The sequence below is a fragment of the Takifugu rubripes genome, unplaced genomic scaffold (genome assembly GCF_901000725.2).
Source record: "Takifugu rubripes unplaced genomic scaffold, fTakRub1.2, whole genome shotgun sequence".
Lineage (NCBI taxonomy): Eukaryota > Metazoa > Chordata > Actinopteri > Tetraodontiformes > Tetraodontidae > Takifugu > Takifugu rubripes.
In genome coordinates, this window is record NW_021821633.1 from 434,444 (window position 1) to 462,141 (window position 27,698).

General features: G+C 53.7%; 2 protein-coding genes across 11 annotated transcripts in view; both read left to right on the forward strand.

Annotated features, from left to right (window-relative positions):
* zswim8 (zinc finger, SWIM-type containing 8) overlaps positions 1 to 14,824 on the forward strand; it is a 30,583-nt gene extending 15,759 nt beyond the window's left edge. For 2 of the 9 annotated variants that reach the window (XM_029831986.1, XM_029831985.1), the window contains exons 19-27: positions 546 to 768; positions 838 to 1,127; positions 1,681 to 1,904; positions 1,998 to 2,495; positions 3,644 to 3,821; positions 4,312 to 4,470; positions 10,967 to 11,086; positions 11,955 to 12,133; positions 12,811 to 14,824. In XM_029831986.1, the coding sequence (XP_029687846.1) occupies positions 546 to 768; positions 838 to 1,127; positions 1,681 to 1,904; positions 1,998 to 2,495; positions 3,644 to 3,821; positions 4,312 to 4,470; positions 10,967 to 11,086; positions 11,955 to 12,133; positions 12,811 to 13,014 (2,075 nt within the window). In that variant the 3' untranslated portion in view covers positions 13,015 to 14,824. The remainder of the gene's footprint in view (positions 1 to 545; positions 769 to 837; positions 1,128 to 1,680; positions 1,905 to 1,997; positions 2,496 to 3,643; positions 3,822 to 4,311; positions 4,471 to 10,966; positions 11,087 to 11,954; positions 12,134 to 12,810) is intronic. The other 7 variants (XR_003887240.1, XR_003887242.1, XR_003887241.1 and 4 more) reach the window with 7 other exon arrangements.
* Positions 14,825 to 16,217: 1,393 nt separating this feature from the next.
* LOC101068100 (N-deacetylase and N-sulfotransferase 2) lies at positions 16,218 to 27,512 on the forward strand. 2 transcript variants are annotated; one of them, XM_029831991.1, is made up of 17 exons: positions 16,218 to 16,354; positions 18,740 to 18,786; positions 18,870 to 18,942; positions 19,038 to 19,116; positions 19,240 to 20,366; positions 20,641 to 20,728; positions 20,810 to 20,964; positions 21,181 to 21,366; positions 21,449 to 21,577; positions 22,784 to 22,966; positions 23,259 to 23,355; positions 23,423 to 23,546; positions 23,619 to 23,793; positions 23,890 to 24,060; positions 25,390 to 25,499; positions 25,593 to 25,695; positions 26,196 to 27,512. In XM_029831991.1, exons 5-17 carry the CDS (start codon positions 19,293 to 19,295, stop codon positions 26,319 to 26,321), a joined length of 2,721 nt encoding a protein of 906 aa, XP_029687851.1. In that variant the 5' UTR covers positions 16,218 to 16,354; positions 18,740 to 18,786; positions 18,870 to 18,942; positions 19,038 to 19,116; positions 19,240 to 19,292; the 3' UTR covers positions 26,322 to 27,512. The 2 variants fall into 2 exon arrangements, with proteins under 2 accessions (XP_029687851.1, XP_029687850.1); XM_029831990.1 differs by having other exon boundaries at positions 18,870 to 19,116.
* The last annotated feature ends 186 nt before the right edge of the window (positions 27,513 to 27,698 follow it).

Below are 27,698 nucleotides of genomic sequence, written 5' to 3' on the forward strand. Positions count from 1 at the left end.
CCCGGTAGCCTCGGTAGCTTCTGTAGCCTCAGTAGCCTCGGTAGCCTCAGTCGCCCCGGTAGCCTCGGTAGCTTCTGTAGCCTCAGTCGCCCCGGTAGCCTCAGTCGCCCCGGTAGCCTCGGTAGCTTCTGTAGCCTCAGTAGCCTCGGTAGCCTCAGTCGCCCCGGTAGCCTCGGTAGCCTCAGTCGCCCCGGTAGCCTCAGTCGCCCCGGTAGCCTCAGTAGCCTCAGTAGCCTCGGTAGCCTCGGTAGCCTCAGTCGCCCCGGTAGCCTCAGTCGCCCCGGTAGCCTCGGTAGCCTCAGTAGCCTCGGTAGCCTCAGTCGCCCCGGTAGCCTCGGTAGCCTCAGTCGCCCCGGTAGCCTCAGTCGCCCCGGTAGCCTCGCCCCTGGTGATGGTAGTTGACCCTTATTGGAGACTATGGTGACGGGGTTTAGTACATGTATTTATATATTGAATAGATCTTAAAAATGCTTAGCACCAAAAGCATCAGAACTCTGTTATGAATTGCATGAAGACCTGGTTTCCTTGCTGTCCTTGGTGTCCAGGCATGGCCAGCATTGACAGCAGCGCTCCCGAGACCACGTCGGACAGCTCCCCCACGCTCAGCCGCAGGCCGCTGCGAGGCAATTGGGCAGCCACTTCCTGGGGGCGGGGTCAGGACAGTGACAGCATCAGCAGCTCATCTTCTGATTCGCTGGGTTCCTCCTCCTCCAGTGGCTCTCGAAGGGCCGGGGGCGGGGCCAGGGCCAAGAGCACCGACACCAGCAGGTAAGGTCAGAAGGCTGTGATGTCGGAGCAGCACGTCGGATCATCTGACCCACCTGTGCCTTTCCTCAGGTACAAAGGAAGACGACCGGAATGCCACGCACCTCATGTTCCCAACCAGCCGTCGGAGGCAGCGGCACATTTTTACTTTGAACTGGCCAAAACTGTCCTCATCAAAGCTGGAGGAAACTCCTCCACATCCATTTTCACTCAGCCCTCAGCGAGCGGGGGTCACCAGGGGCCCCACCGCAACCTGCACCTCTGTGCCTTTGAGATCGGCCTGTATGCACTGGGCCTCCATAATTTTGTATCGCCCAACTGGCTGTCCAGGACCTACTCCTCCCACGTGTCCTGGATCACTGGTAAACACACAACCACGTCACAGCACCAGACGTTGTGTCTCCGTAGTGCCGTTAGCAACATACAGGTTTTAGCAAACAAGCATGCCGGTGCCGTGATCCTCCTTCGGATGAAGTGAGTCAGCTAAAACACAACCCATGAATTACATGGTCGTAACCCCTGTTTGACACCTCTGAACCGGAGCAAGAGCAAAAACACCTCTGCTGCCCTCAAATGTTGCCCCCTTTGGAGCGGAATGAGTCTCTGTCTGGCCCCTCCCCTTCAGCTGGAAGCTCCACCCCTGGGCTCTGATTGGTTGGGGCTCTCTGGTGGTTTGTGGGGCAGACCAGTGTCTGTAGGACTGGGGGCTTCTAGGACAGTGATGGAGCTCTTCACTGTCTCCATCAGATAAGAGATGGCCAGTAGTAGTAAAAACAGATCCAACAAATAATGCAGTATTTGAAGATTGCAAGTATCCAGCTTGTAGTTAATCTAGTTAGTTGTTCCTAGTAGTCCTGACCAACTCCTTGATCTTTAGGTGGAGGCACCACTGACAAACCTCTTCTTCTGTTTCAGGCCAGGCCATGGAAATCGGCAGTGCTGCCCTGAACATTTTGGTGGAGTGTTGGGATGGCCACCTCACACCTCCAGAGGTGGCGTCTTTAGCTGACCGGGCTTCACGGGCCAGAGACCCTAACATGGTGAGAGCAGCTGCAGAACTGGCCCTCAGCTGCCTGCCTCATGCTCACGCCCTCAACCCCAATGAGATCCAGAGAGCCCTGGTGCAGTGCAAAGAGCAGGTAGGGTCTCCATCTTTGGTCACGGAAGGCTCGGGGCTTTTCCACTCCTGTGTAGCAGGAAGCAAATGTTGAAATGTTGTTCTCTGTCTCCAGGACAACGTGATGCTAGAAAAGGCCTGCATGGCGGTCGAAGAAGCAGCTAAAGGTGGAGGCGTTTACCCCGAGGTTCTGTTCGAGGTGGCTCACCAGTGGTACTGGCTGTATGAGCAGTCAGTGGGTGGGGGCTCCGGCCAGCAGCGGGAAGTCACTGGTCGGTGCGGGGCCAATGGGGGTCCTGGCCGGAGGCCCCCAGAGACGACCTGCAGTGTCTTGGACAGCGGGGCCACCATGGAGACTCAGGGAATGGCAGCAGTTACGGCCTCCGTCACTGCCACAGCAGTAGTACCTGTCATCTCTGTGGGCTCCACCATCTACCAGTCCCACGCGCTGCCAGGCCAGGCCATTGGTCACCCCCACAGCCAAGGTCTGCACCCCTACACAACGATCCAGGCCCATCTCCCCACTGTCTGCACCCCACAGTACCTGGGACACACCCTACAGCATGTCCCCAGACCAGCTGTCTTCCCTGTGACAGGCGCTGCGTATCCACAGGTCAGAGCTCGTCTCCACACTGTCGTCTTTCATCCTCCTCGTCAGTACTGTGGTTCTGTCAGGGTGGTGTGTGTTGGGACAGAGCCACCGGTGGTTCTGTCAGGGTGGTGTGTGTTGGGACAGAGCCACCGGTGGTTCTGTCAGGGTGGTGTGTGTTGGGACAAAGCCACCGGTGGTTCTGTCAGGGTGGTGTGTGTTGGGACAGAGCCACCGGTGGTTCTGTCAGGGTGTGTAGGGTAGGATTAGGGTTTGGGGGTTAGAGTTGGGGTTAGGGTTAGGTGGTTAGGGGGTTAGGGTTTGGGGGTTAGGGCGTTAGGGTTAGAGAGTTAGGGACTTAGGGTTAGGCGGTTAGGGTTAGGGGATTAGGTTTAGGGTTATGGTTAGAGGGTTAAGGGGTTAGGGTTCGGGGATTAGGGTTAGGGTTTGGGTTAGGGGGTTAGGGTTTGGGGGTTAGAGGGTTAGGGGGTTAGGGTCAGGGGGTGAGGATTAGGGTTAGGGGGTTAGGGTTAGAGGGTTTGGCGGTTAGGGGATTAGAGTTAGGGTTTGGGGGTTAGGGTCAGGGTCAGGGGGTTAGGGTGAGGGGATTAGGGTTAGGGGGTTAGGGTTAGGTGGTTAGGGTTAGAGGGTTAGGGGATTAGGGTTAGAGGGTTAAGGGGTTAGGGTTCGGGGATTAGGGTTAAGGTTAGGGTTTGGGTTACGGGGTTAGGGTTTGGGGGTTAGGGTTAGAGGGTGAGGGTCAGGGGGTGAGGGTTAGGGGGTTAGGGTGAGGGGATTAGGGTTAGGGGGTTAGGGTTAGAGGGTTAGGGTTAGGGGGTTAGGGTTAGAGGGTTAGGGGTTAGGGTTTGGGGGTTAGGGTTAGAGGGTGAGGGTCAGGGGTTAGGGTTAGAGGGTTAGGGGGTTAGGGTTAGAGGGTTAGGGGGTTAGGGTTAGAGGGTTAGGGGGTTAGGGTTAGGGGGTTAGGTTTAGGGTTAGGGGTTAGGGTTAGGGTTAACCCTCATTACAACAGCACTTTAGCAACTCTTGTGAAGATACTTTGAATAACAAATGCAGCTTTATTTTGACAGACATTTGTGTAATTATTCTGCAGCTTAAAAAGGTGCCAGTCGTCCATCTCTTGTGTCCCTCTCTCGTGTCCTGTTTGTCCTTAGGGGATGCACCCGGCCTTCATCGGGGCCCAGTACCCATTCTCATTAGCTGCTGGCCCCCAGCCTCCACTGACCGCCACAGCTGTGACCTTTCCTGGTGTCCCTGTCCCGTCCATGACTCAAATAGCCGTCCATCCCTACCACAGTGAGTCGGGTCTTCCCCTGAGCACCACTGTAGCAGGTCAGTTTGATGGACCTAGTTGACCTTTGACACACTGGACAGAAACGCAGCCACGGAATCATCCTGTTACCCTGAAACGTTGTTTGGAGGCAGCAAAAGCATTTAGGCTCTAAATCACCAGCCGTTGATCAGCTCTGCTTCCAGACAGGAGGGAACATGCTCCTCCACTGCTGCTGGGCTGAAAGGCAGCTCCTCTGCACCAGTTAGAGCTCCTCTGATTGTTGATTGTTGCTTCCATCCCTAAACTAACACGCCGCAATGGAGAGCGAGCCAGTCTTCTTCTGTACTGCTCCAGCTCTGACTGACGCAGCAGCTAAACACAGCAGGTAGTTGAGCCGACCGGAGATCATTGCTGATCCTGGAAGTGAACAGTTGAAGCCAGCAGCTGGTGATAGCAGAGAGGCACCGGTCACAGCCGGAGCTTCAGGTCGACAGAGGGAAGCCTGTGTTGATCCCAGGTGCTTTAACGGGTGCTGTTTGCTTCTTTCAGTTGGCGGGGTCCCGTCAGGCCCCACGGTCCAGGCGATGCCGGCCCTCTCCTCCCAGCCCAGCTCCCTGATCAGCACCACCTTCCCCGCTGAAGATGAGCAGCACAACCAGCCAGTCAGCACGCAGGGCCTGCACTACCTGCACTCAGCCTACAGAGTTGGTGTGTTCAACCTCGGCTTCAGCAGGACACGAGTGGTTCTGCTTTCAGCTTGTTTGACTGAGACTAAGATACATGATGGGGATACAGTAGGTCCATCTGCAGTAGGCCCATCTGCAGTAGGCCCATCTGCAGTAGGTCCATCTGCAGTAGGTCCATCTGCAGTAGGCCCATCTGCAGTAGGCCCATCTGCAGTAGGTCCATCTGCAGTAGGCCCATCTGCAGTAGGTCCATCTGCAGTAGGCCCATCTGCAGTAGGTCCATCTGCAGTAGGCCCATCTGCAGTAGGTCCATCTGCAGTAGGTCCATCTGCAGTAGGTCCAGATGCAGTAGGTCCATCTGCAGTAGGTCCATCTGCAGTAGGTCCATCTGCAGTAGGTCCATCTGCAGTAGGTCCAGATGCAGTAGGTCCATCTGCAGTAGGCCCATCTGCAGTAGGTCCATCTGCAGTAGGTCCAGATGCAGTAGGTCCATCTGCAGTAGGTCCATCTGCAGTAGGTCCATCTGCAGTAGGTCCATCTGCAGTAGGCCCATCTGCAGTAGGTCCAGATGCAGTAGGTCCATCTGCAGTAGGTCCATCTGCAGTAGGTCCAGATACAGTAGGCCCATCTGCAGTAGGTCCATCTGCAGTAGGTCCATCTGCAGTAGGTCCATCTGCAGTAGGTCCATCTGCAGTAGGCCCAGATACAGTAGGTCCAGATACAGTAGGTCCATCTGCAGTAGGCCCATCTGCAGTAGGTCCATCTGCAGTAGGTCCATCTGCAGTAGGCCCATCTGCAGTAGGTCCAGATGCAGTAGGTCCATCTGCAGTAGGTCCATCTGCAGTAGGTCCATCTGCAGTAGGCCCATCTGCAGTAGGCCCAGATACAGTAGGTCCAGATACAGTAGGTCCATCTGCAGTAGGTCCAGATGCAGTAGGTCCAGATGCAGTAGGTCCAGATACAGTAGGTCCATCTGCAGTAGGTCCATCTGCAGTAGGTCCAGATGCAGTAGGTCCATCTGCAGTAGGTCCAGATGCAGTAGGTCCAGATACAGTAGGTCCAGATACAGTAGGTCCATCTGCAGTAGGTCCAGATGCAGTAGGTCCATCTGCAGTAGGTCCAGATGCAGTAGGTCCATCTGCAGTAGGTCCATCTGCAGTAGGTCCATCTGCAGTAGGCCCATCTGCAGTAGGTCCAGATACAGTAGGTCCAGATACAGTAGGTCCATCTGCAGTAGGTCCAGATGCAGTAGGCCCATCTGCAGTAGGTCCATCTGCAGTAGGTCCAGATGCAGTAGGTCCATCTGCAGTACGTCCAGATACAGTAGGCCCATCTGCAGTAGGTCCAGATGCAGTAGGCCCATCTGCAGTAGGTTGATCTGCAGTAGGTCCAGATACAGTAGGTCCATCTGCAGTAGGTCCATCTGCAGTAGGTCCAGATACAGTAGGTCCATCTGCAGTAGGTCCATCTGCAGTAGGCCCATCTGCAGTAGGTTCATCTGCAGTAGGTCCAGATACAGTAGGTCCAGATACAGTAGGTCCATCTGCAGTAGGTCCAGATGCAGTAGGTCCATCTGCAGTAGGCCCATCTGCAGTAGGTCCATCTGCAGTAGGTCCATCTGCAGTAGGTCCATCTGCAGTAGGCCCATCTGCAGTAGGTCCATCTGCAGTAGGTCCAGATACAGTAGGTCCAGATGCAGTAGGTCCATCTGCAGTAGGTCCATCTGCAGTAGGTCCAGATACAGTAGGTCCAGATGCAGTAGGCCCATCTGCAGTAGGTCCATCTGCAGTAGGTCCATCTGCAGTAGGTCCAGATGCAGTAGGTCCAGATGCAGTAGGTCCATCTGCAGTAGGCCCATCTGCAGTAGGTCCAGATGCAGTAGGTCCATCTGCAGTAGGTCCATCTGCAGTAGGTCCATCTGCAGTAGGCCCATCTGCAGTAGGTCCAGATGCAGTAGGTCCAGATGCAGTAGGCCCATCTGCAGTAGGTCCAGATACAGTAGGTCCAGATACAGTAGATCCATCTGCAGTAGGTCCATCTGCAGTAGGTCCAGATACAGTAGGTCCAGATGCAGTAGGTCCATCTGCAGTAGGTCCATCTGCAGTAGGTCCAGATGCAGTAGGTCCAGATGCAGTAGGCCCATCTGCAGTAGGTCCAGATACAGTAGGTCCAGATACAGTAGATCCATCTGCAGTAGGTCCATCTGCAGTAGGTCCAGATGCAGTAGGTCCATCTGCAGTAGGTCCAGATGCAGTAGGTCCAGATGCAGTAGGCCCATCTGCAGTAGGTCCAGATGCAGTAGGTCCATCTGCAGTAGGTCCAGATGCAGTAGTAGGTACAGATGCAGAGTCCCATCTGCAGTAGGTCAGCTGCCAGTAGGGTCCATCTGCAGTAGGCTCCAATCTGGTAGGTCCAGATGCAGTAGGTCCAGATGCAGTAGGCCCATCTGCAGTAGGTCCAGATGCAGTAGGCCCATCTGCAGTAGGTCCAGATGCAGTAGGCCCATCTGCAGTAGGTCCAGATGCAGTAGGCCCATCTGCAGTAGGTCCATCTGCAGTAGGTCCAGATGCAGTAGGCCCATCTGCAGTAGGTCCAGATGCAGTAGGTCCAGATGCAGTAGGCCCATCTGCAGTAGGTCCAGATGCAGTAGGCCCATCTGCAGTAGGTCCATCTGCAGTAGGTCCAGATACAGTAGGTCCAGATGCATTGGTCCAGATGCAGTAGGTCCATCTGCACTAGGCCCAGATACAGTAGGTCCAGCTGCAGTAGGTCCAGATACAGTAGGTAGAATAACTGGCTATAGTGGAATAAAGTCATCTGCTACAGAATAACTGGCTATAGTGGAACACAGTCATCTGCTACAGAATAACTGGCTGTAGTGGAACACAGTCATCTGCTACTGAATAACTGGCTGTAGTGGAACACAGTCATCTGCTACAGAATAACTGGCTGTAGTGGAACACAGTCATCTGCTACAGAATAACTGGCTATAGTGGAACACAGTTATCTGCTACAGAATAACTGGCTATAGTGGAACACAGTCATCTGCTACAGAATAACTGGCTGTAGTGGAACACAGTCATATGCTACAGAATAACTGGCTGTAGTGGAACACAGTCATCTGCTCCAGAATAACTGGCTGTAGTGGAACACAGTCATATGCTACAGAATAACTGGCTATAGTGGAACACAGTCATATGCTACAGAATAACTGGCTGTAGTGGAACACAGTCATATGCTACAGAATAACTGGCTGTAGTGGAACACAGTCATCTGCTACAGAATAACTGGCTATAGTGGAACACAGTCATATGCTACAGAATAACTGGCTATAGTGGAACACAGTCACCTGCCACAGAATAACTGGCTATAGTGGAACACAGTCATATGCTACAGAATAACTGGCTATAGTGGAACACAGTCATCTGCTACAGAATAACTGGCTGTAGTGGAACACAGTCATATGCTACAGAATAACTGGCTGTAGTGGAACACAGTCATCTGCTCCAGAATAACTGGCTGTAGTGGAACACAGTCATATGCTACAGAATAACTGGCTGTAGTGGAACACAGTCATATGCTACAGAATAACTGGCTGTAGTGGAACACAGTCATATGCTACAGAATAACTGGCTGTAGTGGAACACAGTCATATGCTACAGAATAACTGGCTGTAGTGGAACACAGTCATCTGCTACAGAATAACTGGCTATAGTGGAACACAGTCATCTGCTACAGAATAACTGGCTATAGTGGAACACAGTCACCTGCCACAGAATAACTGGCTATAGTGGAACACAGTCATATGCTACAGAATAACTGGCTGTAGTGGAACACAGTTATCTGCTACAGAATAACTGGCTGTAGTGGAACACAGTCATCTGCTACAGAATACCTGGCTGTAGTGGAACACAGTCATATGCTACAGAATAACTGGCTATAGTGGAACACAGTCATCTGCTACAGAATAACTGGCTGTAGTGGAACACAGTCATCTGCTACAGAATACCTGGCTGTAGTGGAACACAGTCATCTGCTACAGAATAACTGGCTGTAGTGGAACACAGTCATATGCTACAGAATAACTGGCTATAGTGGAACACAGTCATCTGCTACAGAATAACTGGCTATAGTGGAACACAGTTATCTGCTACAGAATAACTGGCTGTAGTGGAACACAGTCATCTGCTACAGAATAACTGGCTGTAGTGGAACACAGTCATCTGCTACAGAATAACTGGCTGTAGTGGAACACAGTTATCTGCTACAGAATAACTGGCTATAGTGGAACACAGTCATCTGCTACAGAATAACTGGCTATAGTGGAACACAGTCATCTGCTACAGAATAACTGGCTGTAGTGGAACACAGTCATCTGCTACAGAATAACTGGCTATAGTGGAACACAGTCATCTGCTACAGAATAACTGGCTATAGTGGAACACAGTCATCTGCTACAGAATAACTGGCTATAGTGGAACACAGTCATCTGCTACAGAATAACTGGCTGTAGTGGAACACAGTCATCTGCTACAGAATAACTGGCTGTAGTGGAACACAGTCATCTGCTACAGAATAACTGGCTATAGTGGAACACAGTCATATGCTACAGAATAACTGGCTGTAGTGGAACACAGTCATCTGCTACAGAATAACTGGCTGTAGTGGAACACAGTCATATGCTACAGAATAACTGGCTATAGTGGAACACAGTCATATGCTACAGAATAACTGGCTATAGTGGAACACAGTCATCTGCTACAGAATAACTGGCTGTAGTGGAACACAGTCATATGCTACAGAATAACTGGCTGTAGTGGAACACAGTCATCTGCTCCAGAATAACTGGCTGTAGTGGAACACAGAATAACTGGCTATAGTGGAACACAGAATAACTGGCTGTAGTGGAACACAGTCATCTGCTACAGAATAACTGGCTGTAGTGGAACACAGTCATATGCTACAGAATAACTGGCTGTAGTGGAACACAGTCATCTGCTCCAGAATAACTGGCTGTAGTGGAACACAGAATAACTGGCTATAGTGGAACACAGAATAACTGGCTGTAGTGGAACACAGTCATCTGCTACAGAAGAACTGGCTGTAGTGGAACACAGTCATCTGCTACAGAATAACTGGCTGTAGTGGAACACAGTCATCTGCTACAGAATAACTGGCTGTAGTGGAACACAGTCATATGCTACAGAATAACTGGCTATAGTGGAACACAGTCATCTGCTACAGAATAACTGGCTATAGTGGAACACAGTTATCTGCTACAGAATAACTGGCTGTAGTGGAACACAGTCATCTGCTACAGTATAACTGGCTGTAGTGGAACACAGTCATCTGCTACAGAATAACTGGCTGTAGTGGAACACAGTCATCTGCTACAGAATAACTGGCTATAGTGGAACACAGTTATCTGCTACAGAATAACTGGCTATAGTGGAACACAGTCATCTGCTACAGAATAACTGGCTATAGTGGAACACAGTCATCTGCTACAGAATAACTGGCTATAGTGGAACACAGTCATCTGCTACAGAATAACTGGCTATAGTGGAACACAGTCATCTGCTACAGAATAACTGGCTGTAGTGGAACACAGTCATCTGCTACAGAATAACTGGCTGTAGTGGAACACAGTCATCTGCTACAGAATAACTGGCTGTAGTGGAACACAGTCATCTGCTACAGAATAACTGGCTATAGTGGAACACAGTCATCTGCTACAGAATAACTGGCTGTAGTGGAACACAGTCATCTGCTACAGAATCACTGGCTGTAGTGGAACACAGTCATCTGCTACAGAATAACTGGCTGTAGTGGAACACAGTCATCTGCTACTGAATAACTGGCTATAGTGGAACACAGTCATCTGCTACTGAATAACTGGCTGTAGTGGAACACAGTCATATGCTACAGAATAACTGGCTGTAGTGGAACACAGTCATCTGCTACAGAATAACTGGCTGTAGTGGAACACAGTTATCTGCTACAGAATAACTGGCTATAGTGGAACACAATCATCTGCTACAGAATAACTGGCTATAGTGGAACACAGTCATCTGCTACAGAATAACTGGCTGTAGTGGAACACAGTCATCTGCTACAGAATAACTGGCTGTAGTGGAACACAGTCATCTGCTACAGAATAACTGGCTGTAGTGGAACACAGTCATCTGCTACTGAATAACTGGCTATAGTGGAACACAGTCATCTGCTACTGAATAACTGGCTATAGTGGAACACAGTCATCTGCTACAGAATAACTGGCTGTAGTGGAACACAGTCATCTGCTACAGAATAACTGGCTGTGGTGGAACACAGTCATCTGCTACAGAATAACTGGCTGTAGTGGAACACAGTCATCTGCTACTGAATAACTGGCTATAGTGGAACACAGTCATCTGCTACAGAATAACTGGCTGTAGTGGAACACAGTCATATGCTGATCAGAGGTCTAGTGAGTCCACCAGAGATGTGACAACGTATGTGTGTGTGATCCGTGTCAGGCATGCTGGCGTTGGAGATGTTGGGCCGCCGAGCTCACAATGATCATCCAAACAACTTCTCGAGGAGCCCCCCCTACACCGAGGACGTCAAGTGGCTGCTGGGACTGGCTGCACGGCTGGGTGAGTCTGAGCTCCGCCCCCCCAGGTGTCATGTGGTGTGGTCCCATCAGTGCAGCCTGGGGACCTTCCTGTGGGACACTCTGGTCCAAATGATGATGAGAAGGTTGTGAAGGCTTGTGGCACTTGTGTGTAGTTTAGATTTAGTTAGAAATAGGTCACATATAAGAAAAACAGGACTATCAAAAGCCCAAAAAGATGAAATGGAGCAGCTTCTGACTCTGCTCAGAGTTTAAAATCAGACGTTCCACACAGATCAAAGTCCCCAGGTGGAGGACAAACACACATCTGGCAGCACTGACGTGTTGACTTAGTCCAGGACTTGTGGACTAATGTCCTCTGGACAGATGACAGGGACACTGTTTGTCAGCAGCATTCCAGGACAGGGAGCCGGAGGAGGGACGGTCAGGGTTTGGACCTGCTCAGACCCCCACAGCAGGGTCCACCATGGTTGGATCACATCCCAGATCTTCATGCCTCTTCCAACCTTCTGGTCATGGCAGGAACCCCTGAAGCCTGAGAGCTGGAGATGCTGGCAGAGTCCAGCCGGGGGGGCACAGCAGCTCTCCTCAGGGAGGCTCCTCAGCTCCTCACAACAGGCGTTTTTCTGTCTCCTTAATGAGGCCAGTGGTTTTTGAACCAGATGTCCAGTCCAGATGTTACCTTTCTGAATTCTAATGGTCCTTCATCTCTGACATGAACGTATCTGAATATTTTATCCAACTGCTGCAAGAGGATTATTAGATGTTAGGAAGCATGAACTCTTGGTGTTCTGACATCTGAAAAGTTCTCCCCTCTCCTCTCCTCCCCTCCTCCTCCTCCTCCTCCTCCTCCTCCTCCTCCACCTCCTCCTCCTGCTCTCCCCTGGCAGGAGTCAACTACGTGTACCAGTTCTGTGTGGGAGCAGCCAAAGGTGTGTTGAGTCCGTTTGTTCTCCAGGAGATCATCATGGAGGCCCTGCAGAGGCTCAACCCCGCCCACGTCCATGCACACCTGCGAACACCTGCCTTCCACCAGCTGGTGCAGCGCTGCCAACAGGCCTACCTGCAGGTACCCGTCTGCCCGAGGTCCAGAGCCCAGAGGTACCCCTCTGGATGGGACTGCTGGTCCAGAGCCCAGAGGTACCCCTCTGGATGGGACCGCTGGTCCAGAGCCCAGAGGTACCCCTCTGGATGGGACCGCTGGTCCAGAGCCCAGAGGGGTACCTCTGGATGAGACTGTTGGTCCAGAGCCCAGAGGGGTACCTCTGGATGGGACCGTTGGTCCAGAGCCCAGAGGTACCCCTCTGGATGGGACCGCTGGTCCAGAGCCCAGAGGGGTACCTCTGGATGAGACTGTTGGTCCAGAGCCCAGAGGGGTACCTCTGGATGGGACCGTTGGTCCAGAGCCCAGAGGTACCCCTCTGGATGGGACCGCTGGTCCAGAGCCCAGAGGTACCCCTCTGGATGGGACCGCTGGTCCAGAGCCCAGAGGTACCCCTCTGGATGAGACTGTTGGTCCAGAGCACAGAGGGGTACCTCTGGATGGGACCGTTGGTCCAGAGCCCAGAGGTACCCCTCTGGATGGGACCGCTGGTCCAGAGCCCAGAGGTACTCCTCTGGATGGGACCGCTGGTCCAGAGCCCAGAGGGGTACCTCTGGATGGGACCGCTGGTCCAGAGCCTTGTGATTGGTTATGTTGGACAGGAAGTTGAGGTTGTGTTCCCACCTGCCGTCTTCTGTCCACAGTACATCCATCACCGGCTCATCCACCTGACCCCTGCTGACTACGACGACTTCGTCAACATCATCCGCAGCGCCCGCAGTGCGTTCTGCCTGACGCCGGTGGGGATGATGCAGTTCAACGATGTCCTGCAGAACCTGAAGAGGGGGAAGCAGACCAAGGAGCTGTGGCAGAGGATCTCCCTGGAGATGGCCACCTTCTCCCCCTGAAAGAGCCCCGGGCCCCGGACCCGCTCCTGGTCTCCGGGGCCCGCTGCAGCAGCTCCTCACCTCTCCGCCTGTCAGGGAGCCTGTTCCTGGCGTGACGAGCACGCCGCCTGTCCAGGACGGAGGGCCGAACTCACACGTGCTCCTGGCGCCGTTGTTGATTCAGCTTTTTGTGAACACGAGTCGTCATCATTTCTGCAACATTCCAGAGAGAAGCGTGCGGCGGCGGATCACAGCGGACCTCTACAGAACGTGGCCTTGTGGCCGTGCTGTGGTCAGCTGACCGCAGCTTCGCCAACCAGGAAGAAGAGATCCTCGGATCCTGACTGTGTTGTCGGTGGTTTTTAATAGTTTGTGTTGCCATGTTTGAGAGGAACATCTTCCGTTTGTCTGCATCATTCGATACATTTCAGCCTGGACCCTGACCTCTGGACCCCGACCCCTGGACCCTGAACCCTGAACCCGACCAGAGAACCCTGACCCCTGACCCCTGGACCCTGACCCCTGGACCCAGAGCCCGACCAGAGGAGCCATCATCACAGCGTCTCTTTTCTTACAACTCTTCAGCAGGGATCATTTTAAAGCCTTTCAGACAACTTTTCTTTCTACTGACGTCTTTCAGGTGTTTCTCATAATGTTTTGATAGAAATCTGCCCCAAAGGTGTTTAAAGGCTGATGAATGATTATTTACGCCATCATTTTAGACCACATGGACCCCCCACTGGCGGGAAGTCGCCCTGTTCTACTGGAGCGCTTTTACTTTGACCTGGTTAGCTGGTCAACTGGTCAGCTGGTCAACAGGTCAGCTGTCAACTGGTCGGCTGTCAACAGGTCGGCTGGTCAACAGGTCAGGTGTCAGCTGGTCAACAGGTCGGCTGGTCAGCTGTTCAACAGGTCAGCTGGTCAACAGGTCGGCTGGTCACTTGGTCAGCTGTTCAACAGGTCAGCTGTCAGCTGGTCAACAGGTCAGGTGTCAGCTGGTCAACTGGTCAGCTGTCAACTGGTCGGCTGTCAACAGGTCGGCTGGTCAACAGGTCAGGTGTCAGCTGGTCAACAGGTCGGCTGGTCAGCTGGTCAACAGGTCAGCTGGTCAACAGGTCAGCTGTTCAACAGGTCAGCTGTCAGCTGGTCAACAGGTCAGGTGTCAGCTGGTCAACAGGTCGGCTGGTCAACAGGTCGGCTGGTCAACTGGTCAGCTGTTCAACAGGTCAGCTGTCAGCTGGTCAACAGGTCGGCTGGTCAGCTGTTCAACAGGTCGGCTGTCAACAGGTCAGGTGTCAGCTGGTCAACTGGTCAGCTGGTCAACTGGTCAGCAGCAGTTTTGTCACTATATTTGGATTTCCAAAAGAGTTTGTTAGTTTGTGAAATCCAGCAACTTTTGATAATCGAATTAGTTTGTCCAAGTTGATTTTAATATCTTTGCTTCTTTTCTTTAACACCTTTGACCATTGGGGAGCCCAAACAACTTTACTAATCAGGACAGTTGTATCAATAATTGTCTTACTAAAGACGACGGGTGTTCAGGTGGGATCCTTTCCCCCTGAGAAGACGGTCCGGCTCGCTGGGGCTGGGCAGCCATGTTCCACCTGTCTCCAGGCAGCTGCTGTGGTTCTGACCCAGCCCCCCCGGGGGGCCGTGCACCTCACGGGCGTAGGTGACGACGTAGAAAACGTACTGTGATATTTTTGTATTCCTCAGTGTAGCTTGGTTAAAAAGTTCTATATGTGCTGAAGGTTGTAATATCGAGTGAAAAGAATAAAATGTAAAGCAATAGAAAAGTGTAGAGTTTACCTAATAAATAAGATTGAATAAATGTGTGGAGTGTTCTGTGGGGCGTCCCCCCCCATCCCCGTCTGCTCCCTCCATGTGGATCTGGGACGGTTCCCTATCTGCTGATACCACCTCAAGGTTCTGGGGGCTGTAATACGGGTGGTTTCTGCTGGTTTTGCCTCTGCACTGGTGCCACATGTATGATCCATTCTGCCACTGGGGGGGTCAAGAAGATCATTTTCAAATGGATGGAATGAGGTCGCTGTGGTTCTGAACCGGTCGGCTGCAGAACTTGTGCTTTTTTTGGTGAAGCAGGAATGATTCCATCCAGAGCAGAGCTGGGTCCTGGGGGGTCCTGGTGGGTGCTGCATCATAGGTCATCCCAGGTGTAAATAATCAGACTATTGATCAGATATTTCTGACGTCTCAAATGAGTTTACCAGAAGTCACCAGTCGGCCTGTTACAATCACAGTCAAGATGATCATTTGGAGTAGAAGGACTCGGGATCATTGATCATTCAACTAACCATCCAACTAATCAAACAATCAATCAACCAACCTATCAATCATTCAACTAACCATCCAACTAATCAAACTATCAACCAACCAACCTATCAATCATTCAACTAACCATCCAACTAATCAAACTATCAACCAACCAACCTATCAATCATTCAACTAACCATCCAACTAATCAAACTATCAACCAACCAACCTATCAATCATTCAACTAACCATCCAACTAATCAAACTATCAATCAACCAACCAACCTATCAATCATTCAACTAACCATCCAACTAATCAAACTATCAATCAATCAACCAACCAACGAATCAAACTATCCATCAACCAACCAACCTATCAATCATTCAACTAACCATCCAACTAATCAAACTATCAACCAACCAACCTATCAATCATTCAACTAACCAACCAACTAATCAAACTATCAACCAACCAACCAACCAACCTATCAATCATTCAACTAACCATCCAACTAATCAAACTATCAACCAACCAACCTATCAATCATTCAACTAACCAACCAACTAATCAAACTATCCATCAACCAACCAACCTATCAATCATTCAACTAACCATCCAACTAATCAAACTATCCTTCAACCAACCAACCAATCAATCAAACATTTAATCAAGCATTCAACCAACCAACCAACCAGCTCTAGGGGGACTAGTTGTGGCTCGTTGGCTGGTCGAATCATCCCGAGCGCGACCGAACTGGTTCAGGTCCAACGAGACTTGCTTTAGATTCAGGGGTGATTTGAGCCTTTATTGATCTTAGAGAACAACGTTAGCAGCTTTAGAACTTTGGACTTTTACTGATACCAGAACGATAATTCTGTTGTATGTATTTAAAGTAGGTTTCGCTGCGTTGGTGGAACTTTTCGGGGCTCATTTCGGGGGCTTGAATGGTTCCCTCCCCCCTCCCTTCAGGACCGTGGTTCAGTCCAGGATCGCTGGAGAGTCAAGATGGCAGCCTCGGCGCTGATGAGCCCAGGTTGACGGTTCACTTTAAACCTGCGGCAGCTGTTTTAGTCTTTCTCCCGAGCGGTGAGTATCAACCCAATGATGCCGTAGTTCTGTCCTCGGGTGCGATGGTTGAGGTTCTCCTCCGCCGGCCAGGGATCACCGACGGGGGTGAGCACGCAGCTTTAGCATAAGCGGTCCCGCAGGGTCTCTGACCGCAGACGCTCCGGAGCTCCGGAGCTTCGGAAGCCTTCTTACCGGCGGGGATGACAGCAGCGGACATCCACAGTCGGGAACACATGAAGTCCCGAGCACGATGCAGCTGAATTTAATGCCCAACTATCAAGCAGATGAGTCCGCGGAAGCCCCGTTAGTTGTGTTAGCATTAGCCACCATCTGCTGGGAGAGCTTTAGCATGCTAGTGTGAGCTACACCGACCTACTCCCGCAGGTTCAGGTTCAGGTTCCCCTTCAACCAGTTATTTACCTGGCCAGTCTGACCAGTCGGTTACTGGTCTGTGTGGGGCCGCTGGACGTTGCTGGAGGCCGGTTCTGTAAGGTGCTGCATCTCCAGGGAAACCGGAGCCAACATGGAGCCTCCAGCCGAAAGGCTCGTCAGGCTTTTGCCTTGAAAGCCCTCCAGTAATCCCAGTCCTGTTGACTGGTTTTGGCTTCAGCAACACCAGCAGGTCGCAAGGGTTAGGGGCTAGGAACCGGGGCTAGGGAACACGGTTAGGGAACAGGGTTAGGGGCTAGGAACCAGGGTTAGGGGTTAGGGAACAGGGTTAGAGGTTAGGGGCTAGGAAGCAGGGTTGGGGTTAGGGAACAGTGATAGGGGCTAGGGAACAGGGTTAGGGGCTAGGGAACAGGGTTAGGGGCTAGGAACCAGGGTTAGGGAACAGGGTTAGAGGTTAGGGAACAGGGTTAGGGGCTAGGAACAGGGGCTAGGGAACAGGGTTAGGGGCTAGGAACAGGGGCTAGGGAACAGGGTTAGAGGTTAGGGGCTAGGAACCAGGGTTGGGGTTAGGGAACAGGGTTAGGGGCTAGGGAACAGGGTTAGGGGCCAGGAACCAGGGTTAGGGGTTAGGGAACAGGGTTAGAGGTTAGGGAACAGGGTTAGGGGCTAGGAACAGGGGCTAGGGAACAGGGTTAGGGAACAGGGTTAGGGGCTAGGAACCAGGGTTAGGGGCTAGGGAACAGGGTTAGGGAACAGGGTTAGGGGCTAGGAACAAGGGTTAGGGAACAGGGTTAGAGGTTAGGGGCTAGGAACCAGGGTTAGAGGTTAGGGGCTAGGAACCAGGGTTAGGGGTTAGGGAACAGGGTTAGGGGCTAGGAACCAGGGTTAAGAACCAGGGTTAGGGGTTAGGAACTAGGGTTAGGGGGCAGGATTAGGGGCTAGCAACCAGGGTTAGGGGCTAGCAACCAGGGTTAGGGAACCAGGGTTAGGGGCTAGGAACCAGGGTTAGGGAACCAGGGTTAGGGGCTAGGAACCAGGGTTGTGAACAATCACAAGCTTTCTTCTCTGGTGACCCTGGAGCCACCTTCATTCAGAGGTCTGGAGGGGGACGATTGACGGATGCATGATGAGATGTCTCCATAGTCATGTCCAGTCCTTTATTATTGCTCTGCTCCAGGTCGGTCTGGTCTCCCCCACTAAGTGGTCTAATCTCAAGAGACAAGCTGCTGAAAGAGATGAAGCATCGTAATGCGCAATATTCTACTGCTAGCACGCTATGCTAACATTGCTAATGCTGTCGAGGTCCTCGGCTTGGTTTCCTTCGCTAAGCCGAGCCTGTTAAAAGCTCCACTGGCTTTAATGTGGCAGACGGTCCTCAGGTCTCTGGCCCGGAGCACTATGGCGTCAGGTCCTCGGGTAGTCACTGGTTGTGGACCAGCTGGGCCAGCAGCCTCCTGGCACTGGTCCCAGGTCCCTCAGCTAGAGCCCTACGAGCATGCAGAGACCCTCCTGCTGGCTGCAGGTCGGGCTCAGGTGTCAGCTGAAGGATGGTGGAACTCTCAGAAGGTGTCTGCCCCCCCCACCCGTCAGAAGGTGTCCCCCCCCCACCCCCCCGTCCAGGTTCCAACTTGTCTGGAATGTCCTCGACGCCTCAGCCTGCAGTGGAGGACTAAATGTTTCCTTCCTGTGGTGTCTGGCTCCATGTGAAGAGGGAGGGTGGTGGTTGTTAGGCCTTTAAACTTGGAACGTGAACTAGATCAGAAGGTTTTTGGCACCTCACACCTGTCTCCGAATGTCCCTCATGAATGTCCCTTCATGAGAACCCATCACGTCCACCTGGCTGTCCTCTAGTAGGACCTGTGCTCCACAAGAGGGGCAGAACGGTGGGAGGTGCTGCTGTTGCCGTGGCGTCTGCAGAAGGGAGCTCCTCAAAGTTTCTCCATCGAGGCGAATCCTTGTAGACCACCTGACAGTTCTGCTTTTCTCTCTCCCTGGTCCGTCTCCTGCCTTTAGGTGTCTTCAGTCATGTGATCCGGTCTCCTGGTTCTGATGTCGTACAGGTGAGTGCTGCTGGGAGGTGAAGGTGAGCCTCTTGTTGGGATCCATGTGTTGCTTTAATCCTTCGTCTCTTCTCCTCCCGAAGGTCTTTAGCTTCGCCATGTCCGGTTCTGGGGTCCTGAGGGCCTCCAGCCCAGAGGCCCACGTGAGCTTGGCAGGTCCGCAGCACCTCCACGTGGACTCCTCTCCATAGAAACGCACCTTCAAGGGTTCTACTGAAGTCTGTGTTGTTGTCTCTTGTCCTCGAGCCCAGTTTTGCCCCATTAGCCGACTTCCTTTTGAGTCCATTCCTCATCGTGGTGGTTCAGGATGGAGCCAGAGGCGGAGAGCAGGTAATGGGTGGTTCTGGCCATGGTTACCTAGTGTAAATGGCTGTTCTTCAGCGGCGCTCCGGGCCAGCACCTACTGCTCACTTTTCCTGCTGCTCTTACTCCTCGTGCTCCTCCCCCTTCGAGGTCCTTTTGTGCCCACTGCTTACCGCCCGGTCCAGCCTCCCCCTGCCACCACCATGGTTGGTGCCGGTTTGGGAGTGTGGAAGCTAACGAGAGGTGTTCGCCAGCTGGAGCTTCATCGTTTGATCCTGGCCCTCATCCTCTTCTGCCTGCTGTCCATGGTCTTCCTAGCTTACTATGTGTCCAGCAGCCCCAAAATCAAAGAACCCCCTCCTCTACCGTTCAGCGACTGTGGCGGAGGGGGGTCCATGCCGCCTGGAGCCAGCACCGGGTCCACGGGAGGAGGGCCCGGCATCCAGAGAGCACCCCTCTTCCTCCCCTCGCGCCAGGGCCGACTCCACCAGGTGAAGGCTTTGGACAGCTCTCGCACGCAGCCTGTGATCTTGGTGTTCATCGAGAGCATCTACTCCCAGCTGGGCCAGGAGATCGTGGCCATTTTGGAGTCCAGTCGGTTCCGCTACCGAACAGAGCTGGCTCCCGGTAAAGGGGACCTGCCCACGCTGACGGAGCACAACCGCGGCCGCTACACTCTGATCATTTACGAGAACATCCTCAAATATGTCAACCTGGACGCCTGGAACCGGGACCTGCTGGACAAGTACTGCATGGAGTACGGCGTCGGGGTCGTGGGCTTCTTCAGAGCCACTGAGAACTCGCTCCTGAGTGCCCAGCTCAAGGGGTTCCCCCTCTACCTGCGCTCACACCTGGGACTCCGAGACTACCGGATCAATCCCAACGCTCCTCTGCTCTACATCACCAAGCCCAACCAGGTGGAGCCGGGCCCCTTACCGGGGGATGACTGGACCGTTTTCCAGTCCAACCACTCGACCTACGAGCCAGTGCTTCTGGCCAGCACCAGGTCCTCGGAGGTCTTGGCACATTTTGGACCCAACCCCCTTTGGGCCTTCCATCCCACTGTGGTCCAGGACCTGGGGCTGCACGACGGCATTCAGAGGGTTCTGTTCGGGAACAATCTGAACTACTGGCTCCATAAGCTGGTTTTTGTGGACGCCATCGCCTACCTGACGGGGATGAGGCTGTGCTTGTCCTTGGACCGCTACATCTTGGTGGACGTGGATGACATCTTTGTCGGCAAGGAGGGGACGCGTATGAAGGTGTCTGATGTGGAGGTGAGTCCCCCCAGTAAAGGGGGTAGGTGAGGTCTTACTGAGTAGATGGCTCCTGTACCACAGAGAGGACGCAGCTGTCCCCTGCCTCCTGATCTGGCTCCGAGCTCTCGCGGGGCTAGAAGACGGTCCCGTGCAGGGTGGTGCTGGCCCCCTTCATTAATGCTAACAGTTCCTCCTGATGCTGAAGCTGATGCTGGTGTTTGGACCAGCATCACTGTGTGTGTCCACTGTGGGGACGCTCTCACCATAACTGTGGTCTCTTGGTTCCCCGCAGGCCCTCCTCAACACTCAGAACAAGCTGAGAGCGCTGGTACCTCATTTCACCTTCAACCTGGGCTTTTCTGGGAAGTTCTACCACACAGGTACAGAAGCTGCTGTCTTTGCTGTCCAGCCACGGAGACGTGGATCATCAGCACCTCTAACTGTTCTGTGGGGGCTTCCAGGGACCGATGAGGAGGACCGTGGAGATGACATGCTGCTGCAGCACCGGATGGACTTCTGGTGGTTCCCTCACATGTGGAGCCACATGCAGCCGCACCTCTTCCACAACGTCAGCGTTCTGGCCAAGCAGATGAAGCTCAACAAGATCTTCGCTCAGGTCAGTCACAACCACGTGGAGTAGATCCAGAGGAGACCACCTGGTTGGGCTCCTCCAGACTCGACAGTTCCTACTGAGGGCGGCGTTATTCAGGTCGAGGGAACGCTGAGCCAGCGTCACTGAGTGCTGCAGGGGTGGCGGTGCCGAGGTGCTCTCCTCCCGCTCCTCCTCCTGCTCCTCCTCCTCCTCAGAGGTTCTCCTGTGTTGCGTCTGCAGGAGCACGGCATCCCCACTGACATGGGCTACGCAGTGGCTCCACACCACTCTGGGGTGTACCCCGTTCACAGCCAGCTTTACGAGGCCTGGAAGTCTGTGTGGAGCATCAAGGTGACCAGCACGGAGGAGTACCCCCACCTGAGGCCGGCCCGCTACCGCAGGGGCTTCGTCCACAACGCCATCAAGGTTGGTGCGGTTGAGCGTCTCGCCGCTGGTGAGCAGCGTGGTCTGGGAGCTCCAGCCAAGTCTGATGACCCTGTGGTTTCAGGTGCTGCCCAGACAGACCTGCGGGCTCTTCACACACACCATCTTCTACAACGAGTATCCAGGAGGCCCCAAGGAGCTGGACAAGAGCATCAGAGGGGGAGAGCTCTTCCTCACGGTTCTCCTGAACCCTGTAAGCGTCTCAGCAGCAGCGTCTCAGCAGCAGCGTCTCAGCAGCAGCGTCTCAGCAGCAGCGTCTCAGCAGCAGCGTCTCAGCAGCAGCGTCTCAGCAGCAGCGTCTCAGCAGCAGCGTCTCAGCAGCCGCGTCAGCATTTGTGGTTGAACTTTCACTTCCTCCATTTCCATCCTGAGCTGCTGCACCAAGCAAGTTTCAGGGTGCTGAGCTCAGGCCTGAACCTTACACAGGATTCCAGATGTTTCAGGGTGATGAGCTCAGGCCTGAACCTTACACAGGATTCCAGATGTTTCAGGGTGATGAGCTCAGGCCTGAACCTTACACAGGATTCCAGATGTTTCAGGGTGATGAGCTCAGGCCTGAACCTTACACAGGATTCCAGATGTTTCAGGGTGATGAGCTCAGGCCTGAACCTTACACAGGATTCCAGATGTTTCAGTAACCCAAGCAAGTTTCTCTGCACTGAAATCGTTCCTCTGAAGCCCATAAAGGCTAGGAAGGAGGAACTGGAATTCCCCCGCAGCCGGGCAATTCGGACTGGAATTAGTGTTGTTAGCTGCAGCTGCTACTGTAGCTGCTACTGTAGCTGCTGCTACTGTAGCTGCTGCTACTGTAGCTGCTGCTACTGTAGCTGCTGCTGTAGCTGCTGCTGCTGTAGCTGCTGCTGCTGTAGCTGCTGCTACTGTAGCTGCTGCTGCTGTAGCTGCTGCTACTGTAGCTGCTGCTACTGTAGCTGCTGCTACTGTAGCTGCTGCTGCTGTAGCTGCTGCTGCTGTAGCTGCTGCTGCTGTAGCTGCTGCTGTTGCTGTAGCTGCTGCTGCTGCTGCTGTAGCTGCTGCTGCTGCTGCTGCTGTAGCTGCTGCTGTTGCTGTAGCTGCTGCTGTAGCTGCTGCTGCTGCTGCTGCTGCTGCTGTTGCTGCTGCTGTTGCTGTAGCTGCTGCTGCTGTAGCTGCTGCTGCTGCTGTTGCTGTAGCTGTTGCTGTAGCTGCTGCTGTTGCTGTAGCTGCTGCTGCTGCTGTAGCTGCTGCTGTTGCTGTAGCTGCTGCTGTAGCTGCTGTTGCTGTAGCTGTTGCTGTAGCTGCTGCTGTTGCTGTAGCTGCTGCTGCTGCTGTAGCTGCTGCTGTTGCTGTAGCTGCTGCTGCTGTAGCTGCTGCTGCTGTAACTCTGCAAATGGTAAACTTGGCTTTTTTGCTCTCAATCTAGATCAGTATCTTCATGACCCACCTGTCAAACTACGGCAACGACCGTCTGGGCCTCTACACCTTTGAGTCTTTGGTCAAGTTCGTTCAGTGTTGGACCAACCTGAAGCTGCAGACGTTGCCCCCGGTCCAGCTCGCTGACAAGTACTTCCATATCTTCCCTGAGGAGAGAGATCCGCTCTGGCAGGTCAGCTCCGTCTCTACACATAAAGGAACATGTGGCACCTTTTCAGACCCTGTGCAGACCCTCTCCTGGCACTGAGAGGACCAGTGGCTCTTGTCCCCCTGAGTGGCCCTCGGGGGCCCTCACACATCCCCCAAACAGCTCCCTACGCTTCCACTACTCACTGGATTTGGAGCAGTTTGGGTCTAAGTCCTGGCTGTGTTTTGTATTTGTTGCTCCTCTTGTTCATGAACACAAGCCTGAGGAGGAGGAGGGCGTCACCACGGTGTTCACCTTTACTGCTCATGTCTTGTAGAATCCCTGTCACGACAAGAGGCATAAGGACATCTGGTCAAAGGAGAAGACCTGCGACCGGCTGCCCAAGTTCCTCATCATCGGCCCACAGAAGACAGGTACCCTGCAGCTCCTGCTGCCCCCGGGAGCAGCGGCGTTGTAGTCATGGGCTCGTTTCTCCTGCAGGTACGACGGCGCTTCATTCCTTCCTCAGCCTTCATCCTGCCATCACCAGCTCCTTTCCCAGCCCTTCCACCTTTGAAGAGATCCAGTTCTTCAGCGGACCCAATTATGACAATGGGATCGACTGGTGAGGTCCCGGCCTCTGGCTGGCTTTCATTCCTCCAACACCAATGAACCAACGTGTTTGCGTCCTCCTCAGGTACATGGACTTCTTCCCGTTCCCTTCCAACATCACCACGGACTTCATGTTTGAGAAGAGTGCCAACTACTTTGACACCGACGCTGCAGCCAAGAGAGCTGCTGCCCTGCTGCCCCGAGCCAAGATCCTGGCGGTGCTGACCAACCCGTCAGACCGAGCCTACTCCTGGTACCAGGTGAGAACACGGTCCTGCCCGCCTCCCACATCCTCTACGCTCACCTCACTGCTCACGGTCTCACGCTCGCTCTCACGTGCGTGTTGATGTGCACAGCACCAGAGGGCCCACCTGGACCCTGCAGCACTCAACAACACATTCCAGGCGGTGCTGACCGCGGGGGCGTCGGCCCCCGAAGCGCTGCAGACCCTCCAGAAGCGCTGCCTCTACCCCGGTGCCTATGCTGCTCACCTGGAGCGCTGGCTCCAGTACTACCAGCAGAACCAGGTAAGAACCTGGAGCGCTGGCTCCAGTACTACCAGCAGAACCAGGTAAGAACCTGGAGCGCTGGCTCCAGTACTACCAGCAGAACCAGGTAAGAACCTGGAGCGCTGGCTCCAGTACTGCCAGCAGAACCAGGTAAGAACCTGGAGCGCTGGCTCCAGTACTGCCAGCAGAACCAGGTAAGAACCTGGAGCGCTGGCTCCAGTACTACCAGCAGAACCAGGTAAGAACCTGGAGCGCTGGCTCCAGTACTGCCAGCAGAACCAGGTAAGAACCTGGAGCGCTGGCTCCAGTACTGCCAGCAGAACCAGGTAAGAACCTGGAGCGCTGGCTCCAGTACTACCAGCAGGACCAGGTAAGAACCTGGAGCGCTGGCTCCAGTACTACCAGCAGGACCAGGTAAGAACCTGGAGCGCGAGGGTCACTCCCTCCTGGCTCTCTCCTGATGATGGACTTGATGGTTCCATGGATGCAGAGTTCTTAGGTCCTACAGAGATGTGTAATAAAGGATAATTACCAGGGTATTAACAGTAATAACAGGCTGTGTCCAACATCCCATAATGAGCACCAAATGTGCTGCCGTCCCAATGAGGTTTGCTCTGATTCCACTCAATCGTTGCTCAACATGACTCAGCATTTTTCAGTAGTTCAGTAACAGGCTTTGATCAAAGACGACACCCTTCAATGCACCCAAACATAAAAGAATCAGGAAGGACGTCGGCTGTCATTTAAAGAGTGGCTGTCGCCCAGAACGGGTCAGAACCGGTGCGTCTCTAGTCCGAGGGTCTCTGAACATGAACGTGTTCAATCAACCTCCAGCCCTTCAGGAGTGGATCGGACTCGATGCTTTAATCCCTGCTGAGGTTCTGAAACCATCTAGGTGAGGGGCCGGCTCAGCTTGGTGCTGAAGGTCCAGTTTCACACACAAACGTGGCATCAGAACCGTTTGAGATTCTCTCCTGACACCTGAGAGCGGCGGCTCCATCGGGCCCTCGCCAAGCAAGAGAATGTGTTCCATCAGTTCTGATCCGGTTGATGAACGGGCCCAACAAATAAGGGCGCCGGCATCCTGCTGCTGGGGCGGCGGCTTTGTTTTGGACCTAAAAGTGCCACCATATCGAGCAGGTCACCTTAAACACCTCTGGTTCTGTTGCCGTGGTTACACAGGTCCAGCTGACCTTTCTGCCCTGATGGGAGCGTCTCTGCTTCTGTCACTTCCTGTTCTCTGCCTCTGTCACTTCCTGTTCTCTGCCTCTGTCACTTCCTGTTCTCTGCCCCTGTCACTTCCTGTTCTGGCGGCTGGTCTTGACGCTGGTCGTCTCTGTTCTACAGCTGCACATCGTGGACGGCGCTCTGCTGCGCTCCAACCCAGCGCTGGTGATGGAGGGAATTCAGAGGTTTCTGGGTGTCACCCCCATCTTCAACTACACACAAGCGCTGATGTGTGTAACACACACACACAGCTACACACACAGCTCCACACTGCTACACACACTGCTCCACACTGCTACACACTCCTGTGTGTGTCTCTGCAGGTATGATGAGAGTAAGGGGTTCTACTGCCAGAGGCTGGAAGGAGGTCGGTCCAAATGTCTGGGGAAGAGTAAAGGCAGGAAGTACCCCGAGATGAGTTCTGAGGTTGGTCCACACACCTTAGCCAGAAATTGGCTTCTATGTCGCCCGCTCTGGCCCCTGGAATGCACTTAACTATGGTGGCTGGAGTTGGGCATCGGGGGCAGCGGTGCAGGGTAGCGGGGCCGGGTATTGGTATCGGGCCGGGTATCGGTATCGGTATTGGAGCAGGGTATCGGTATCGGGGCAGGGACCTGCTTGAAACTAAAAATGATGCTCCTCAAATGTTTTCCTAGTCCAATGAGGTCTTTGGGGAGACGGTGCTGCTAGATCCAACCTTGTTGTCATGGCGACTTCACGCTTGGTTATTCCGATATTCCGTCATGTTTGAATCCCGTTTTCAGATTTGATCTCAGAAACAGAGAAAATAAAACTAGATTTGAAGTCAATTCAAGTGTTTCCTGAAATAAATGTTGTCTTTTCTCAAGTGTCGCTTCTCTGTGTGTGTGTGTGTGTGTGTGTGTGTGTGTGTGTGTGTGCACGTGCGTGTGCGTGCGCATGTTTAGGCTCGGGCCTTTCTGACAGAGTATTACCGTGAACCTAACCTGGAGCTGCTGCACCTTCTCAACCGTCTGGGTCTGTCTCTGCCCTCCTGGCTGAGGCAGGAACTGCAGAGCTCCAGCTGGAGCTGAGGACCAGGACCAGGACCACAACAGTGGGAGAAGGAGCCGGGAACCATCGCTCCTCTCTAGAACCGTTGGGCCCGTCTAAGGAGCCAACAAACCCTCATTTTGTTCTCCTGACGAGACGTGAAGTGTGCATGGGACTGGTCCAGGGGGGCCACCTGGGGCCACTGGGGGCTCCCCAGCATCCTGGGCGGTCCTCCTGGACGGTCCTCTTGGGCGGTCCTCTTGGGCGGTCCTCCTGGGCCGTCCTCCTGGGCGGTCCTCCCGGGCCGTCCTCCTGGACGGTCCTCTTGGGCGGTCCTCTTGGGCGGTCCTCCTGGACGGTCCTCTTGGGCCGTCCTCCCGGGCGGTCCTCCTGGATCGTCCTCCTGGGCCGTCCTCCTGGGCCGTCCTCCCGGGCCGTCCTCCTGGGCCGTCCTCCCGGGCGGTCCTCCTGGATCGTCCTCCTGGGCCGTCCTCCCGGGCCGTCCTCCTGGACTCACACATCCGTGCGATCCTGTTGGGGCTCCCGGTTCTCTGCTCTGTCCAGTCAGGAGGGACCTCATCATGAACCTCCTGAGCTCCGGTCCTCCTGGATGATCCTCCAGGCCACTTCCTGCCTCCTCACTAGACTGGGTCCCTCAGGACGTTCTTCTTAATCTGGTCCGGTACAAACGATGGGGGAGCCTGCGTTATGAAGTGGGCCTGGAGTGTGAGGAGCCCAGAGTTAACCTGCTGAGGCTCTGGTAGCTCCGCCCCCCGGGAACACACTCCACTCAGCTCTCCAGCACCAGAACCACGGATCCACAGTCGCACCTCTACTGTTCGGGCCTCGGTCCCGGAGCAGCACCTGAAGACTGGGACTGATTTTCCACAAAAACATTGTGTTGTAGGAATGTTCTTGTGGGTTTTTCCAGCAAAGGAACATTTCAAAAGTGTGTGAACGGAGCGAACCTGAGCTTCCAGGACCGGTTCTGCGCGCGTGCTGCCCCGTTTCCATGGAGACGTCGTCGTTCTGGTGTTGTCCACGGAGGCGATTTTAGCGCGCAGCAGTCATTTGGTGTATCTTCTCTCCTTGGTCAGCACGAGTCCAGGACGTGAGCAGAACCGGGACCCACGGGCCAGAACTCTGGAGTGAAGCTGCTGTCTTGTTCCACTTGTTTTGTATCAATGTTTCAGCCGGCACTCGATCACCTGTAATAAAGAGGTTGGACTTCACGGCTCTGGCTCTGGTTCTCGCCTGTTCCTCACCTGTTCCCCACCTGTTCCCCACCTTCACCTGTTCCTCACCCGTTCCCCACCCTCACCTGTTCCCCACCTTCACCTGTTCCTCACCCGTTCCCCACCCTCACCTGTTCCCCACCTTCACCTGTTCCTCACCCGTTCCCCACCCTCACCTGTTCC